Below are 15,320 nucleotides of genomic sequence, written 5' to 3'. Positions count from 1 at the left end.
CAACAGAACTGCACAATGTAGGACACTGATTAAATGGCAAGCAAACCATAGCTACGCTCTCACACAACTTTAAAAAGAAATGAAAAAGCAGTTCAAGGTATTGTTAAGAGATTATACTTGCTTCCAGTAATGATCCACCCACAGTTATTAAAGACGCTGATGAGATTGTGAGAGCTGCAGTTCATCGTCGCTGCATTCAGCTGCTGAAGAGAGTTTGCTCCGCAGAAGCATTTCACATCAGGTAAAGTTATTTCTCTTCATTTGACCTCCATTGTGTTTCGGATCATTTGTGGAATGGATGCAATTAAGTTTAGTGAAAAGTTTAGCGTAAATTATACAAAAAAGCTTTTGATTGCAGAAAACCGCAATTGATTATTCAGAATCAAGTTTTGTTTTTACAGGCCAGTTTGACACAATGAGGTTTATAATCTCCCTGTGTTTTTTCCTGATCCTGCTGGTTAATGGTAAATGTACCGTAAATATCAAATCAGACATATTTAAATGTCAGCTAACTAAATTCTGTGATATTAACACATGCTTAATTTTGTGTTAACAGGTGAAATAGTCAGTGGACAAACATCAGGTACTTCTTAGTTTCCCACAGAAATAATATGGCAGAGAGATGTATAGTTCTTCCATGGCCATTTACTTAAAATATCCTGTTTATTTATAGGGAAGAAGAGCTAGTAAATGAGTATATGTTGGCTTGTGATTGTAATTTGTTTCTTTCAGTACCTACAACTTCCAGTTATGATCCATGTTATAACTATACCACTCTTGATGACTATTGGAGAGACATGCAGCAAAATTACTACTATGGATATGATGACAGCCTTGTTGAATGGAGTGGCTGGTATCGTCTGTATCTGAATGGAGAAAGTGCCCAGATGTCTGAGTGGTGTATCAGTAATATGAACTGTGGTGGATACACTGCACTGTATCTAAGTGGTTCTCATCCAACGCTTGAGGATGGAGTTGTGACCCGTGAAGTTGTAGGAACTACTTCATGGTGGTGGGGTTATTCCAATCAGTGTGGTGCTGACACATCTACATCCATCCAAGTCAAAGCCTGTCCAGGAGATTACTACGTCTATGAATTTGTCAAACCCATCACATCAGCCTACAGGCCTACATACTGTGCAGGTGCAGTTCAATTCTCTTTTTATAAAATACATTTTTGTACATCACATGCTTTCAGTTGATATTACATTAACTACATGAGCTGTAGAAGTTGTTGTGTTGGACTCAAACTGCAATCTGTGGAAAAAAGGTTTTCAAACATCTTGGCAAACACAATCTAAAGTTAAACTGAGATAGGACAAAGCATTTGGGTGAAAAATTGCTGCAATAAAATGAGTAATGTTATTCATCTCCTTCAAAATGTGTTTAATTGCATAATCTAACACTTCCTTGCACATGGCAGTGTCTTTCAGCAATATCAGCAGTGATCCCTGCTACAACTATGAGTCTCTGGATCGTCCCTGGAGAGCCAACAATGAAAGTGGAGACTACATTTGTGATAACTATTTCTCCGGCAGCGTCTGGTACCGGTTTTTCTACTATGGAATGAACATCCAGATGTCAGAGACCTGTATCAGTTCATACAGCTGTAACACATACAATACTCTTTGGCTCAATGGTCCTCATCCTGAGATTGAGGATGGAGTGGTGATCAGAGAAGTCTGTAGTAATTATTACTGGAGCGGCTGCTGTTCTTATAAGACAATCCCCATCAGAGTGAAAGCATGTCCAGGAAACTACTATGTCTATGAACTTGTGAATCCACGGGTCTGGTGTTCAGGATACTGCACAGGTACAGTGCTTATTGGCATGACATTTGTATTACGGTGTTGCCGAAGCATTTTAGGCATATTTTAAATAGAAATTATAATTACACCACCAAAGTAATAAAGGAGACATTAAATGAGTAATAAATGAGAAAAAAACAACAACAGTAGACAGTATTCCTAATAATGATGTAAAAAATTACAGTTATATTGCAGGATGTAAAATTAAGCAAATTTATATATATTTTGGAGTTAGTTTGGTTGTTATGTCACCCTCTCTAAGTACAGTGGTTTAATCATTTTTTTCACTTTCTGTTTCAAACAAAAACATTTTACAATTACAATTATTTTGATTTACCTAATGTCTCGAATGTTGCCCTTTTTAGATGTCAGCACCATTTCATGGCCAGTTTCCACTGGAAGTCCAGATATAATCACTGGATCCAGCATCACATTGAGTAAGTTACATTTGTAAGATCTAGCTAACTAGCAGTAGAAGTCAAGTCTCAAGTTGTTAATGTGTTTTTTTATTAATTCCGTTTTGAAGCTCCTTGTTGAATTATAATTTTTTTATTGTTTTGGTCTCATCTCTGAATAACACAGATTATGATCCATGCAATAACTACAACATATTAGACAACTACTGGAGAAGCACATTCAATTACTGGTCTATGTATGGATTCATCTCTGATCATGATGACACTCGTGTTGAATGGGACGGCTGGTATCGACTCTTCATTGATGCATCGAGTGCTCAGATGCCCGAGTGGTGTTTTTATTACATGTCATGTGGAGGTTTTAGTTCTCTGTATCTTGGTGGCTCTCATCCTCGTCTAGAAGATGGAGTTGTTACTCGTGAAGTTTTTGGCTCTCGCTATGATCAGTGCAGTCGCTACACATCTGAACCAATCCAAGTCAAAGCCTGTCCTGGAGATTATTATGTCTACAGATTCACCAGACCAACTCTTTCCATCCCATTACCTGTATATTGTGCAGGTACCTTTTTACATTCTTTGAATTTTTCATGCTTAGATTGAGTTTTGCATATTACTATCATTATTTCCTTGGTATCTTTTTTTCCTTACACAGTTTTTGTTTTGTACTTTTTCCATAATAGTACCTTTCTCCACCCCAAGTGTTGATCCCTGCTACAACTACACCAGTCTGGACGAGCCTTGGAGATCCAAAGACAACTATTACTATAATAACTATTACTATAATAACTATTACTATAGTACGTGTGATTATAGTGTGGAGTGGAAAGGCTGGTACAGGATGTTCTATAACGGTCAAAATACCCAGATGCCAGAATCATGTGTTAGTTATGGCATGTGTGGCACTTCTACACCACTGTCACTCAACGGATCTCATCCACAGCTAGAAGATGGAGTGGTCACCCGTCAGGTCTGTCTCTCCTCATGGGGGAACTGCTGTGAATACAAATCCCACCCTATACGAGTCAAAGCCTGTCCTGGAAATTACTATGTTTATGAGTTCGTCAAGCCAATGTTTTGTTCAGCGTACTGTGAGGGTGGGTACATGTAACCACATACACTTTTTTTATACCTTTGTTAGATTTTTTTTGGAAATGACTGACATTAACAGAATCTTATTTATCAGATTCCAGAAGCCTTGATGAGTCACCATCCACTGGTAAAGTACCGTGCTGTTTCATAAATATGCTAAGAGAGCTCTGGTGTATACTACTGTAGAAAAACTGTAGACTGTGCAAAATTTGCACTTTTTTCTCAAAAAGTCTTTTTGATCCCAGTCTGATCCCATTCATATGCATAAATGTTATTCTTCACACTTTACACTACAATTATTAATGAATAGATTAACTGGAATGGCCATATTTGTAACAATATCATTTTAGTTTATACCCCTGTTGTATAATTTAATTTATTTTGTGGTTCCCTTCTTCAGACCCCTGTGCTGAACTCAGTTGCACCGAGAATGAATGGTGTGGACAGAAAAATGGCGTCTATGGCTGTTTGTGCAACGAGAACCAAACCAGACCGGATTCTTTTGGTGAAACTCATTTAACCAAAAAAAAGTTTCATTATGGTTTAATAAGCAATTGCTGTTTTTTTTTTTTTTTTTTTTTTTTTTTATTCTGATGTTTTATTCTCTCTCAGATTTCTCAGAAAGCTGTGAAAGCAGCTCTGGCTCCATGTCTGTGTCTCGCTGTCAGCTCTTTGAGGCTGGTTTTTCGGCTGACGTCTTACACCTCAATGATCCCAGCTGCAGAGGAACGGTCCGGAATGGCAGTGTTGAATTTCATTTTGATAACGATGAACATGTCTGCGGTACAAATCTTGCGGTAGGATATACACGTATAAGCCATTTAAATGTACATGTGATGTAATGTTGATTTACTGATGCTGCTCTTGCTCTTACATGTAAAGAAAAACTTTTTTAAAGGGGTCGTCGGATGTCCATTTTCCACAAGTTGATGATTCTTTAGGGTCGTAATAAAAATGTTTATAATATATTTTGGATAAAATTTCTTAGTGGTATTGTTTTCATAAAGCCATTCTAGTCCATGTTGCTTTAAATGCTAATGAGCTCTGCTGACTCCGCCCCTCTCTTTCGTGGGATGACAAGCGAACTATAAACTTCAGCCGCAAAAATGGCTAACAAGAATATTATTAGGAAAGGCGAAACACTGTAGATTGTTGTTGAAGAGGAAAAAACACTGGTTGACATGTTCGAATATTATTTCACAGGCCAACGGCACCCACTTCATCTATAGTAACTATATTCTGGGGTCACCGAGGTCAGAAGGTCTCATCAGCAGACAGAAAATCCTCAAGCTTCCTTTCAGCTGTGTTTATCCTCAAACACAATCACTTTCCATGAATGTGGAAATCAACCCACTGGAGAGGTGGGACTCTTCTTAGCAGCTTAGCAGTATACAAATATGCAGTATGACAATGATAAATCTTGAATATTTTAACAGCGTTGTGCGCAAGACTCTCCCCGCTGGTGAAGGGAGATATCAGGTTCGGATGACTCCATATGAGGATGATGAGTTTACCCGGCCCTTCACTGGTAGAGTGAATGCAGAGCTGGACCAGAAGATGAATGTGGAAGTTCGTGTTGAGGGGGTGGACAGCCGTCAGTTTGCTCTGGTGATGGACACGTGTTGGGCTACACCTGTGAATGATCCTGATTACAGTCTCCGCTGGGATCTCATCGTTAGAGAGTAAAGCAATGTTGATTTTTCTTAAATCACTGTAACATTTTGATCTGCACGACTGATTAAATAAAAGAGACATGGATTATTAAGATCTGACATAGGTCATCTATTGCAGTACTAACGCAAAGAATTCAATTTATTGTTGAAATAAAGCAAATGTGTGATGATTTACAGGAAGAAAGTTGTGATTTGATTTCTCTTAAGTAAGAGAATTTGATTTGTTGATTGTCATGATCTCTATTCTCAGGTGTCCGAATCCAAACGACGACACAGTGGAGCTGCTGCAGAACGGCGTCTCGACATCCAGTCGTTTCTCCTTCAGGATGTTCATCTTCACTGCAAACTCCACCAAACTTTACCTGCACTGCGCTGTTCACCTGTGTCTTCTTTCGAGCAATAACTGCTCAAAGGTGAGTTCACAAACCCTTCATGGTAACTGTATATTGCAGAGTTATGAAGCAAAACCGGTAAGAAGCAAATACGTGGTTACAAGATGGATTTATGTGTTTGCTTATTTAGATTTGGTTTTCAAACGTAAATTATATTATATATAGCTTTGAGTTTATTGTTAGAACTTGAAAGAAGAGCTTCAGTATGTAAGGTTGATAAAATCCGCCCTCGGCTGGACACTTTGTGCACTTTTTCAGGACTGTAACTCTGGACACCAGCAGAGAGAGCGCAGGTCTATGGACTTCCACGACAGTGCTTCCATATCCATGGGTCCTCTGATGTTGTCTGAAGAAAACATGGGTGAAGGTTTTTTTTTATCATTTGTAAATATACATTTCTGTTCATTTATTCTGCCATTATGGTACATTTCATTCCATTATATTCTTTGTTCACAGATAAATGGGCCCCGGAGCAAGTGAAGGCATCTGAGGCTTCTTGTCAGTGTGCTTCTGTGATGGTGTTGCTTATTCCCCTGATAAGTGTCCTTGCTCTCTCTTAGCATTTTTTCCACAAAAAATGTGCAGGGTTTTCCATGCATATTGTCCTGTTCCATGTGAATGAATGTGGTTCTGATGCCACAGTGGTTGTGGGGTTTCTAATTATTTAATAGAATATGTTGCAACATTTCTTTCGCAAAAAAAAAAAAAAAAAAAAAAAAAAAAAAAAAAAAGCTGGGAACTTATGTGAATTGCTATGTACTACATTAATGTTATTTTTTTACTTTAGAAATTATGCTGCAATACCAAAGATTTTTAATCTTTTTAATTGATGTTATCAAACTGATTTGTGTAATTGGATCAACTAGGATTAATAATGTTAATTGCTACGTTTAATCAGATAATTTAATTTGAAAAATTCTGAAATTTCTGAATAGATTGCTCTAATAAAATTAAAAATGATTCAAAGCATGTGATATGGACATGATAATGCATTAAGAAACACCCACAATGTCGTCACTAGTCTCCTGAGGAAATGCAGAGAATATCAACACACATTTTTTTTCTAGTTTTAGTTTGGCTTATGAATGTGAAAATTACAGTGACATTGACATACTAATACTGAAAAGACTGGGTGGGTCAGAATTCATTTAGTGCCACATTTCTGACAAGATCATGTCCAAGTACTCCTCAGACAATATTTGAATATTCCTACAGCTTATTAAAGTACCTCGAAAAGTATGTTAAGAAGCATTGACTTTTTTCTTTTGAGAAAGTGTGAAATGTCAGTATATGTTCATGTCAAACCATTCCTCATACGAAGTTGCTCTGACGGTTATTAACAGAGCATTTCATTGTCTGGTGTTCACTTTTTTAAAGTTTCTCACTGGCGTTTCATGATTTTATCGCTTGTACGCTGTCATTGGGAATCTTGTTGATCCAGATTAACGGGAACACGATCTGATTTTAGCTCAAGATGAACTATTGTTTTCACTGTAATATTAGAGCAGGCGGTACACAACAGAGCTGCACGATTAAATAGCAAGCATCGATTAAAATCTCTCGCAAAATAAAAAGAAATAAAACACTTCTTCAAGGTATTAGTCAGAGATTACTCCTGTTTCCAGTAATGATCCACCCACCGTTATTAATAAAGGCACTGATGGGGTTTAGAGAGAGAATCTCCCTCGGTTTGATCTGCAGCAGTATTTAACCTCAGGTAAAGTTATTTCTCTTCATGTCACAGTGGAGTCTAAATGTAATTGTAGTCATATGCTTTACACAACAACGAATATTGCATTTTAGCATAGTTTCAGGGAAGTTTTGTTATGCATAAGTGCGCACGACAAACTTTAGTATTTTAAGAAGCAAATATTGGCATTCATGCAGATGATTTGCTAACAGGCTACATGTCTAACAATAGGAAAAAAATGAATTATTAATGCTTTTATGCCTTTCGCATGTGAATTCATTTAATATCTTCTTGATAGAGATGTTACAGATCAGTTTGTCACAATGATTTCTGTGTGTTTTGCTGCTGCTGGTTAATGGTAAGTGGTGTACATGTCATGTATGTCTCGTATTAGAGTAATTATATACTAACGAGGTGCTCTAAAATGTAATTGTTACGCTTGAATTTTGTCTAACAGGTGAAATAATCAGTGGTGCAGTCATTATTCCACACACAGACATCATTCTTTAGTTTATATAGTTGACTTTTTAATACATCTCAGTAGTTTGCGCTACTCCCTTGTTTTACATTTAGCTTTTAGGCAACATTATAATTACTGTGTAATGCCATTTTGAAAAGATAAGTTAAATGCATAGAGCTGTTTGCCTGAACCACCTAAAACAACCAACTATTTTTCTTCTTATTATGTTCTGTTGGTTTCTCTTAGATCGTTGCCATTTATACTTAACAAGAGAAAAAGATCATTTGTTTGTGATTGTCTTCACCCTACAAACTCCAGCTCTGGTCCATGCTACAGTTATACCGCTCTCGAGGACAAATGGAGAACTCTCTTGTTGAATGGAGTGGCTGGTATCGTCTGTATCTGAACGGTGCGTGAGTTATATGGGATGTGGTGGTGGAACAGGACTGTATCTCAGCGGCTCTCATCGTTTGAGGATGGAGTGGTGACCCGTCAAGTTGGGAAAGGTTATATATGGTCTAACCCGGTGTGACAACTACACATCTACGTTCAGCCTGCCCAGGAGATTATTACGTCTATAAACTTGTCAAGCCAGATGTGTCGATCTACATGCCTTCATATTGGGCAGGTCTGTTTACGAAAGATGTTTTGTAAAGTAGATATTTACAGTTAGTATTATTAGCATGTTAGTATATTAGTAGTATTATTATAAGGTGTCATTGGTATTATATTGCTTGATGTGTACACACACCCCAAACACACATTTTGCATCTGATGACCCCTCTTAAAATGCTTAATGTTATTCAGTTTGTTTTACAAAACGTCATGCATATTTAAACAGAATCAGTATAGTATTTACTGGTTGATCAGACAAATTAAGTTTAAAACAGAGTGAGTGATTGCATGAGACATTTTGGTGAGTTGTATACTATATGTATGTATACTTTCATACTATAGTAGAGAAATCTTTTTTTTTATTTCGCAAACTTTAGGCATTGTCTCTGTTTTATACATGAACATAAAAGATGCAATCGCAAGTGTGTAAATATATAGCAAAAAACGTTACTCGCAAATAAACATTTGGTCACACTTTATTTCGACAGTCCACTTCAGACAAGGCAAGTAGATTATACTACTGTTGGTTAAAATGAAGTTCTTGTTATATTATGGTGTAGTGTTATATGCAGTTACTACAAGAGTTTGTCATGATACACCAATTAATTTGCCATATACAGTTATTAGTTTGTATATGTTGATATTTTTTCTAAGCACATTTTATCAATTCCAAACCACGTCAATCTTAATAAAATGATTTAAGATTGTAGAAAATCATAGGCAATATGTAACTATCAATGATGCCCTATATATTTAGATGTGCACAATCATTAGGCAGATTGTTTCTGAGAACCAGGCACTTTTTCTTCTAGAGACTCTCAGTTCTCAGTGCTGGAAAATTTGAGAAATTTTGCCGGACACGTTTTTTAGAAGTACGTTGCTTGGGTGAGAACGGGTGACAAATCTCTACCTGGATATTTTAGATCTCACCTGCTTGCCTGTTGGCATCAACATTTCACAAAGTTTCCCAGTCTATCTTGGTAGTTTCGCTCTGAATTCTTTGCCCTTCATTTTGTGTGTGGTTTTTTGTTGATAAATACATTTTGAAAATGTCCGTATTGTTGCACCCTTCTCATGGGCATTTCATGGTTGTATTATGTTTATAAAGTGTTGCTGGGAATATCACCGATCCTCCCCGATAACAGGAACATGATCTGATTTTAGGTCAACGTATGCATTAACTATTGTTTTCAGTGTAATATCAGAGCAGACGGTACACAAGGTATTAAATAACAAGCATTGATACAATATCTTACAAAATAAAAAAAACGTTTCTTAAAGGTATTGTTGTTTGGAGATTACTCCTCTTTCCAGTAATGATCCTCCCACCGTTATTAATAAAGGCACTGATGAGATCGTTCAGTTCATCATCACTACTTTCAGCTGCTGAAGACAGAATCTCAGAGTTTGATCCGCAGTAGCATTCTACCTCAGATATTTCTGTTCATTTCTCCACACAGGGCTTGAATTGCTCTTTTAGTCTTCTTTGATGCATTGAAATGTGCACAACTGCTAAATATTTCCGGGAGAAGAAACATATTGTTCTAATGCAGGTGAATTCAAAATTATGATGTTACGACTTTTGCTTGCGTTGGTATGTAATCTTTTTAACTATTTTTTTGACAGGTCAAAATGAAGTTTCTAGTCTGTGTGTCGCTGCTGCTGCTGATTTACGGTGAGTGACCAAATTCTTCAGTTTACAATGGAATTTATCATGATTTCTAATCTTTTGCTTTATTCCTGTTCAATCCATTGTTTTCCACTTAATAATGAAAATGTTGGTGCTTGATGGTTGTCTATTCATTTTCAATCTTTTTAAAAATCTCTTGTGATTGTCTTTGTTCTCACAGAACCTACAAATTCCAGCTCCAATCCATGCTATAATTATACCACTCTTGATGAATATTGGAGAGACATACGGCAAAACCGGTACGGAGAGTATTATGACCACGACGACACTCTTGTTGAATGGAGTGGCTGGTATCGTCTTTATCTGAATGGACAAAGTGCCCAGATGTCTGAGTGGTGTGTGACTGTACCGTGTGGAGGCAAAACTACACTCTTTCTCAACGGTTCTCATCCAACACTTCAGGATGGAGCGGTGACTCTTGAAGTTTTGGGAAGTTTTCCATCGTCTAACCAGTGTGGCGTCTACAGATCTACATCCATCCAAGTCAAAGCCTGTCCAGGAGACTATTACGTCTATAAACTTGTCAAGCCAGATGTGTTGACGCCTGCACCAACATACTGTGCAGGTGCAGTTCTATCTGTTTGCTAAAATGGCATGCTTATAGTTAGTAATGCTTACAAATGGTCCACTTAATTTAACAACATACATTAATTTTATTTAACACTTTACTTAGATTGGAGATATGGTTTAAAAATGTGACTTTGGTAAATAAATGTAATTTTAATGATATTATACATGATATGCAACACGCCACTCCACTATTATTTATTTGATATCTACAGTAAATGCCTTTTACTGAAATAGGATACCTGTCTTTTTGCCCTTGACAGTGTCTTTCAGCAACAACAGCAGTGATCCCTGCTACAACTATGAGTCTCTGGATCGTCCCTGGAGAGCCAACAATGAAAGTGGAGACTACATTTGTGATAACTCTTTTTCCTGGAGCGGCTGGTACCGGTTTTTCTACTATGGAATGAACATCCAGATGTCAGAGACCTGTGTTAATTCATACAGCTGTAGCACATACAATACTCTGTGGCTCAATGGTCCTCATCCTGAGATTGAGGATGGAGTGGTGATCAGAGAAGTCTGTTCAGGGACCTATTGGGGTGAATGCTGTTCTGATAAGACAATGCCCATCAGAGTGAAAGCATGTCCAGGAAATTACTATGTCTATGAACTTGTGAATCCACAGGTCTGGTGTTCAGGATACTGCACAGGTACAGTACGTTTTCCCTCTTTTAACAAAATCTCTGAAAACCTGAAATGATTTCATTCGTAATTTAATTTCCTTTCCTCTTTTGTTTATACGTACAAGATGTCAAAACCATTTCACGTGTGATTTCCTCTGCAAGTCCACACAATATCACTGGATCCAGCATCACACTGAGTAAGTTTTAATAGTAATAGTAAGTTTTAATAGTGAATATATTAAAGGTAATCACAATCATTGTCGCTGAAACATTTTGAGTTTAAAATAGCATATTTTATGCAGGAATGCTGATGATTGTTTGACCAGTCAAAAAATTTCTTATTAGGTTGGTTATCTGGTTTGTTTTGATCTCAACACAGATTATGACCCATGCAATAACTACAACATACTCAACAACCACTGGAGAAACACACTTGTTAGGTATATATATGAATCATATTATTATCACGATGACACTCGTGTTGAATGGGACGGCTGGTATCGACTCTTCATTGATGGATCGAGTGCTCAGATGCCTGAGATGTGTGCATCTTTCACATCATGTGGAGGATTTAGTTCTCTGTCTCTCGGTGGCTCTCATCCTCGTCTAGAAGATGGAGTTGTTACCCGTGAAATTTACGGCTCTCACTATTTTCAGTGCAGTTACTACAGATCTGAACCAATCCAAGTAAAAGCCTGTCCTGGAGATTATTATGTGTACAAATTCACCCGACCAACTGTTTCAATCCCAGCTCCTGCATATTGTGCAGGTATTTTCATTTGACTTTGTTTTCAATACTATTTTTTATATATATTACCTTTAATCCATATAAAGTAATACTCTGTTTTTCATGATAGTGCATTTATCCAGCCTAAGTACTAATCCCTGCTACAACTACACCAGTCTTGATGAGCCTTGGAGAGCCACAAATCATTCCGACATTAGCATGTGTGATGATAATGTGGAGTGGAAAGGCTGGTACAGGATGTTCTACAACGGTCAAAGTGTCAAGATGTCAGAATCGTGTGTTAGATATGGCATGTGTGGCACTTCTACACCACTGTCACTCAACGGATCTCATCCACAATTGAAAGATGGAGTGGTCACCCGTCAGGTCTGTGTTTCTTTATCGAATGTCTGCTGTATTTACACGTCCCATCTGATAAGAATCAAAGCCTGTCCTGGAGATTTCTATGTTTATGAGTTTGTCAGGCCACCATTTTGTTCAGCGTACTGTGCAGGTAGATCTAAACACATTTTTAATTTACATTGCTCTATTTTTAAAAGCGAGTGACATTAACCAAAATCTTTCTCATATCAGATGTTGGAAGCCTGCATGAGACTTCAACCACTGGTAAAGTACAAGTATTGAATGTATGATGTGTATGTTACCCCGGTTAATGACACTTTTGCATTAGGGTGTATGAAATTAATTACTTTTCACTTAATGTAATAAAAATAAGTAGAAATTGCATTAGACATTTGTTTTTAATTTATATGTACATATGAACTGACATTGTTCTGTGACTCATGTTTACTGATATTAGTTTATGCCCTTTCATTAATTCTTTGGTTTTCTTCTTCAGACCCCTGTGCTCAACTCAACTGCTCTGAGGATGAATGGTGTGGAGAGAAAAATGGTGTCTATGGCTGTTTGTGTAACAAGAACCAAACCAGATCGGATTATTTAGGTCAGTCATTCTACAACAACAAAAATATAGTGTCTTTTTCGGCAGTTTATTTAGTAATTATTATTATCATTATAAAGAACCTTTTGGATGTTTTTAATTCTCAGATTTCTCAGAAAGCTGTGAAAGCAGCTCTGGCTCCATGTCTGTGTCTCGCTGTCAGCTCTTTGAGGCTGGTTTTCCGGCTGACGTCTTACACCTCAATGATCCCAGCTGCAGAGGAACGGTCCGGAACGGCAGAGTGGAATTCCATTTTGATAACGATGAACATATCTGTGGCACAAATCTTGTGGTATGAATTATCACATATATGCTAACATAATGCATATCATCCCAACCTTTATACTGAATGTTCATGAAAAAATCTCTATCAACAAAAGAGCTTTTAACTTTTGAGTACATACTGTTATACATTGCCACTGACTTTGTAGCTATGCTGAAAATATTTGAACATTTAATTTTTAATGAGTAAAATAAAATGATTGACATTTCTGTTGTTCACAGGCCAACGGCACCCACTTCATCTATAGTAACTATATTCTGGGGTCACCGAGGTCAGAAGGTCTCATCAGCAGACAGAAAATCCTCAAGCTTCCTTTCAGCTGTGTTTATCCTCAAACACAATCACTTTCCATGAATGTGGAAATCAACCCACTGGAGAGGTGGGAACCTTCTTAGCAGCTTAGCAGTATACAAATATGCAGTATGACAATGATAAATCTTGAATATTTTAACAGCGTTGTGCGCAAGACTCTCCCCGCTGGTGAAGGGAGATATCAGGTTCGGATGACTCCATATGAGGATGATGAGTTTACCCGGCCCTTCACTGGTAGAGTGAATGCAGAGCTGGACCAGAAGATGAATGTGGAAGTTCGTGTTGAGGGGGTGGACAGCCGTCAGTTTGCTCTGGTGATGGACACGTGTTGGGCTACACCTGTGAATGATCCTGATTACAGTCTCCGCTGGGATCTCATCGTTAGAGAGTAAAGCAATGTTGATTTTTCTTAAATCACTGTAACATTTTGATCTGCACGACTGATTAAATAAAAGAGACATGGATTATTAAGATGATCTGACATAGGTCATCTATTGCAGTACTAACGCAAAGAATTCAATTTATTGTAGAAATAAAGCAAATGTGTGATGATTTACAGGAAGCCAGTTGTGATTTGATTTCTCTCAAGTAAGAGAATGTGATTTGCTGATTGTCATGATCTCTATTCTCAGGTGTCCGAATCCAAACGACGACACAGTGGAGCTGCTGCAGAACGGCGTCTCGACATCCAGTCGTTTCTCCTTCAGGATGTTCATCTTCACTGCAAACTCCACCAAACTTTACCTGCACTGCGCTGTTCACCTGTGTCTTCTGTCGAGCAATAGCTGCTCAAAGGTGGAAGTAGAAACAGCTGTTATTAATTAGTCGACAGCTCTCACAGCTTTTCCCTTTCGCTCTGCATAATTAAATAATCAAATGATGGTTAATGATGGAGACTAGCATTGTTACCAACACATGAAAGCAGAGCAAATGTGATGCTACTCAAGCTATTCTAAATAGTCAAAACCTTTGCAAACCACTGCACTGTGAACTGTGGTTAAAAAGCAGCGATGTTGATTTTTGCTTTTCCCTTTCAGGACTGTAACTCTGGACACCAGCAGAGAGAGCGCAGGTCTCTGGACTTCCACGACAGTGCTTCCATATGCATGGGTCCTCTGATGTTGTCTAAAGGAAACACAGGTGAACAATTATTTTAATTGCATTTAATAGTTTTTAAATTAGGCTGTGAATGCTTCACGTTGCATTATATTCTCTGTTGACAGATAAGTGAGTCCCAGTGAAGATGTCTGGGTGCTTCTTGTCTCTGATGTGATTCCATGTTTCTCTGATGAGTGTACTGACCCTCTATTAGTATTTTATCCCAAAACTGTGCAACAATTTACATGCAAATTGTAATGAATAATGCCACACTGGTTGCTTGTTTCATAACATAACATGACATTTTTTGTCTGTCATCTGATCAAACTGTATGCAATATGTTTTAAACTGACACAACACAGGAAAACGTGCAAAAAGGAAAAAGAAATCATGATCAAAAATGCATGTGTAGCTGTAGACATTTCAGAAAAAAAGCAAAACTCTAGTAAACTGTACGCCTTTAAAGAATGTTGCATGTTGAGTTCTTTCTTATAAGATTGGGTTGCGTTTTCATAAATTACCTAAATTATAAAGAAATTATATTTTTCAGCATTTGCTATGTTCACATGAGCATTATGCCACTCTCTTTGAACTCATCAAAGCCACAGGAAAGTACCTGAAAATTACTGCTGTCATATGACTGATTAATCATGTTAAACTGCATTCAAAATAAAAGTTTTTGTTTACAGAAAACGTGTATACTGTGCATGTATATATTTAGAAAATATTTACATGTATAAATTTATATTTATATATTGTATACAACAGTTACAACCGAATCACAGCCGTGCCGATATACGGCCATATCTCATGTTTTCTCATGTGATATTGCTTATTTATTTGAGAGCTGGAAATACCTTACATTCAGATGTCTATAATCATTACACAAGCTTTTTGAAAACCTGACACATCG

General features: G+C 37.4%; 2 protein-coding genes across 3 annotated transcripts; both read left to right on the top strand.

The window, feature by feature from the left end:
* Window positions 1-40: 40 nt before the first annotated feature.
* On the top strand, window positions 41-6,014 carry LOC122333475. The gene is made up of 16 exons (XM_043231109.1): window positions 41-241; window positions 402-464; window positions 557-583; window positions 733-1,143; window positions 1,424-1,813; window positions 2,174-2,245; window positions 2,391-2,783; window positions 2,905-3,318; window positions 3,408-3,440; window positions 3,714-3,818; window positions 3,926-4,110; window positions 4,517-4,674; window positions 4,750-4,995; window positions 5,237-5,399; window positions 5,637-5,739; window positions 5,835-6,014. The coding sequence occupies exons 2-16, from the start codon at window positions 416-418 to the stop codon at window positions 5,936-5,938; spliced, it is 2,853 nt and encodes a 950-aa protein (XP_043087044.1). The 5' UTR covers window positions 41-241; window positions 402-415; the 3' UTR covers window positions 5,939-6,014.
* An 889-nt stretch (window positions 6,015-6,903) lies between these two features.
* LOC122333521 (pancreatic secretory granule membrane major glycoprotein GP2-like) lies at window positions 6,904-15,077 on the top strand. Of its 2 annotated transcripts, none has more exons than XM_043231187.1 (16): window positions 6,904-7,095; window positions 7,775-7,937; window positions 9,770-9,818; window positions 9,994-10,398; window positions 10,664-11,053; window positions 11,152-11,223; window positions 11,406-11,795; window positions 11,884-12,267; window positions 12,348-12,380; window positions 12,613-12,717; window positions 12,822-13,006; window positions 13,219-13,376; window positions 13,452-13,697; window positions 13,942-14,104; window positions 14,347-14,449; window positions 14,533-15,077. In XM_043231187.1, exons 3-16 carry the CDS (start codon window positions 9,776-9,778, stop codon window positions 14,538-14,540), a joined length of 2,685 nt encoding a protein of 894 aa, XP_043087122.1. In that variant the 5' UTR covers window positions 6,904-7,095; window positions 7,775-7,937; window positions 9,770-9,775; the 3' UTR covers window positions 14,541-15,077. The 2 variants fall into 2 exon arrangements, with proteins under 2 accessions (XP_043087122.1, XP_043087121.1); XM_043231186.1 differs by having other exon boundaries at window positions 7,775-8,156.
* Window positions 15,078-15,320: the final 243 nt, after the last annotated feature.

The sequence above is a fragment of the Puntigrus tetrazona genome, unplaced genomic scaffold (genome assembly GCF_018831695.1).
Source record: "Puntigrus tetrazona isolate hp1 unplaced genomic scaffold, ASM1883169v1 S000000283, whole genome shotgun sequence".
In the NCBI taxonomy this organism is placed as follows: Eukaryota; Metazoa; Chordata; class Actinopteri; order Cypriniformes; family Cyprinidae; genus Puntigrus; species Puntigrus tetrazona.
The sequence above is the reverse complement of the archived record's forward strand: the minus strand, read 5'-3'. Positions and strand labels throughout refer to the sequence as shown.

Excerpts from the sequence above, each read along its gene's own strand:
- LOC122333475 (XM_043231109.1), top strand. The coding sequence starts at position 416 with ATGAGGTTTATAATCTCCCTGTGTTTTTTCCTGATCCTGCTGGTTAAT. Across the intron at positions 1,144-1,423 it reads CAGGCCTACATACTGTGCAG|TGTCTTTCAGCAATATCAGC; the intron begins GTGCAGTTCAAT and ends TGCACATGGCAG. Across the intron at positions 3,441-3,713 it reads TGATGAGTCACCATCCACTG|ACCCCTGTGCTGAACTCAGT; the intron begins GTAAAGTACCGT and ends TCCCTTCTTCAG.
- LOC122333521 (XM_043231186.1), top strand. The coding sequence starts at position 8,124 with ATGTGTCGATCTACATGCCTTCATATTGGGCAG. Across the intron at positions 13,007-13,218 it reads TCTGTGGCACAAATCTTGTG|GCCAACGGCACCCACTTCAT; the intron begins GTATGAATTATC and ends TGTTGTTCACAG. Across the intron at positions 14,105-14,346 it reads CGAGCAATAGCTGCTCAAAG|GACTGTAACTCTGGACACCA; the intron begins GTGGAAGTAGAA and ends TTTCCCTTTCAG.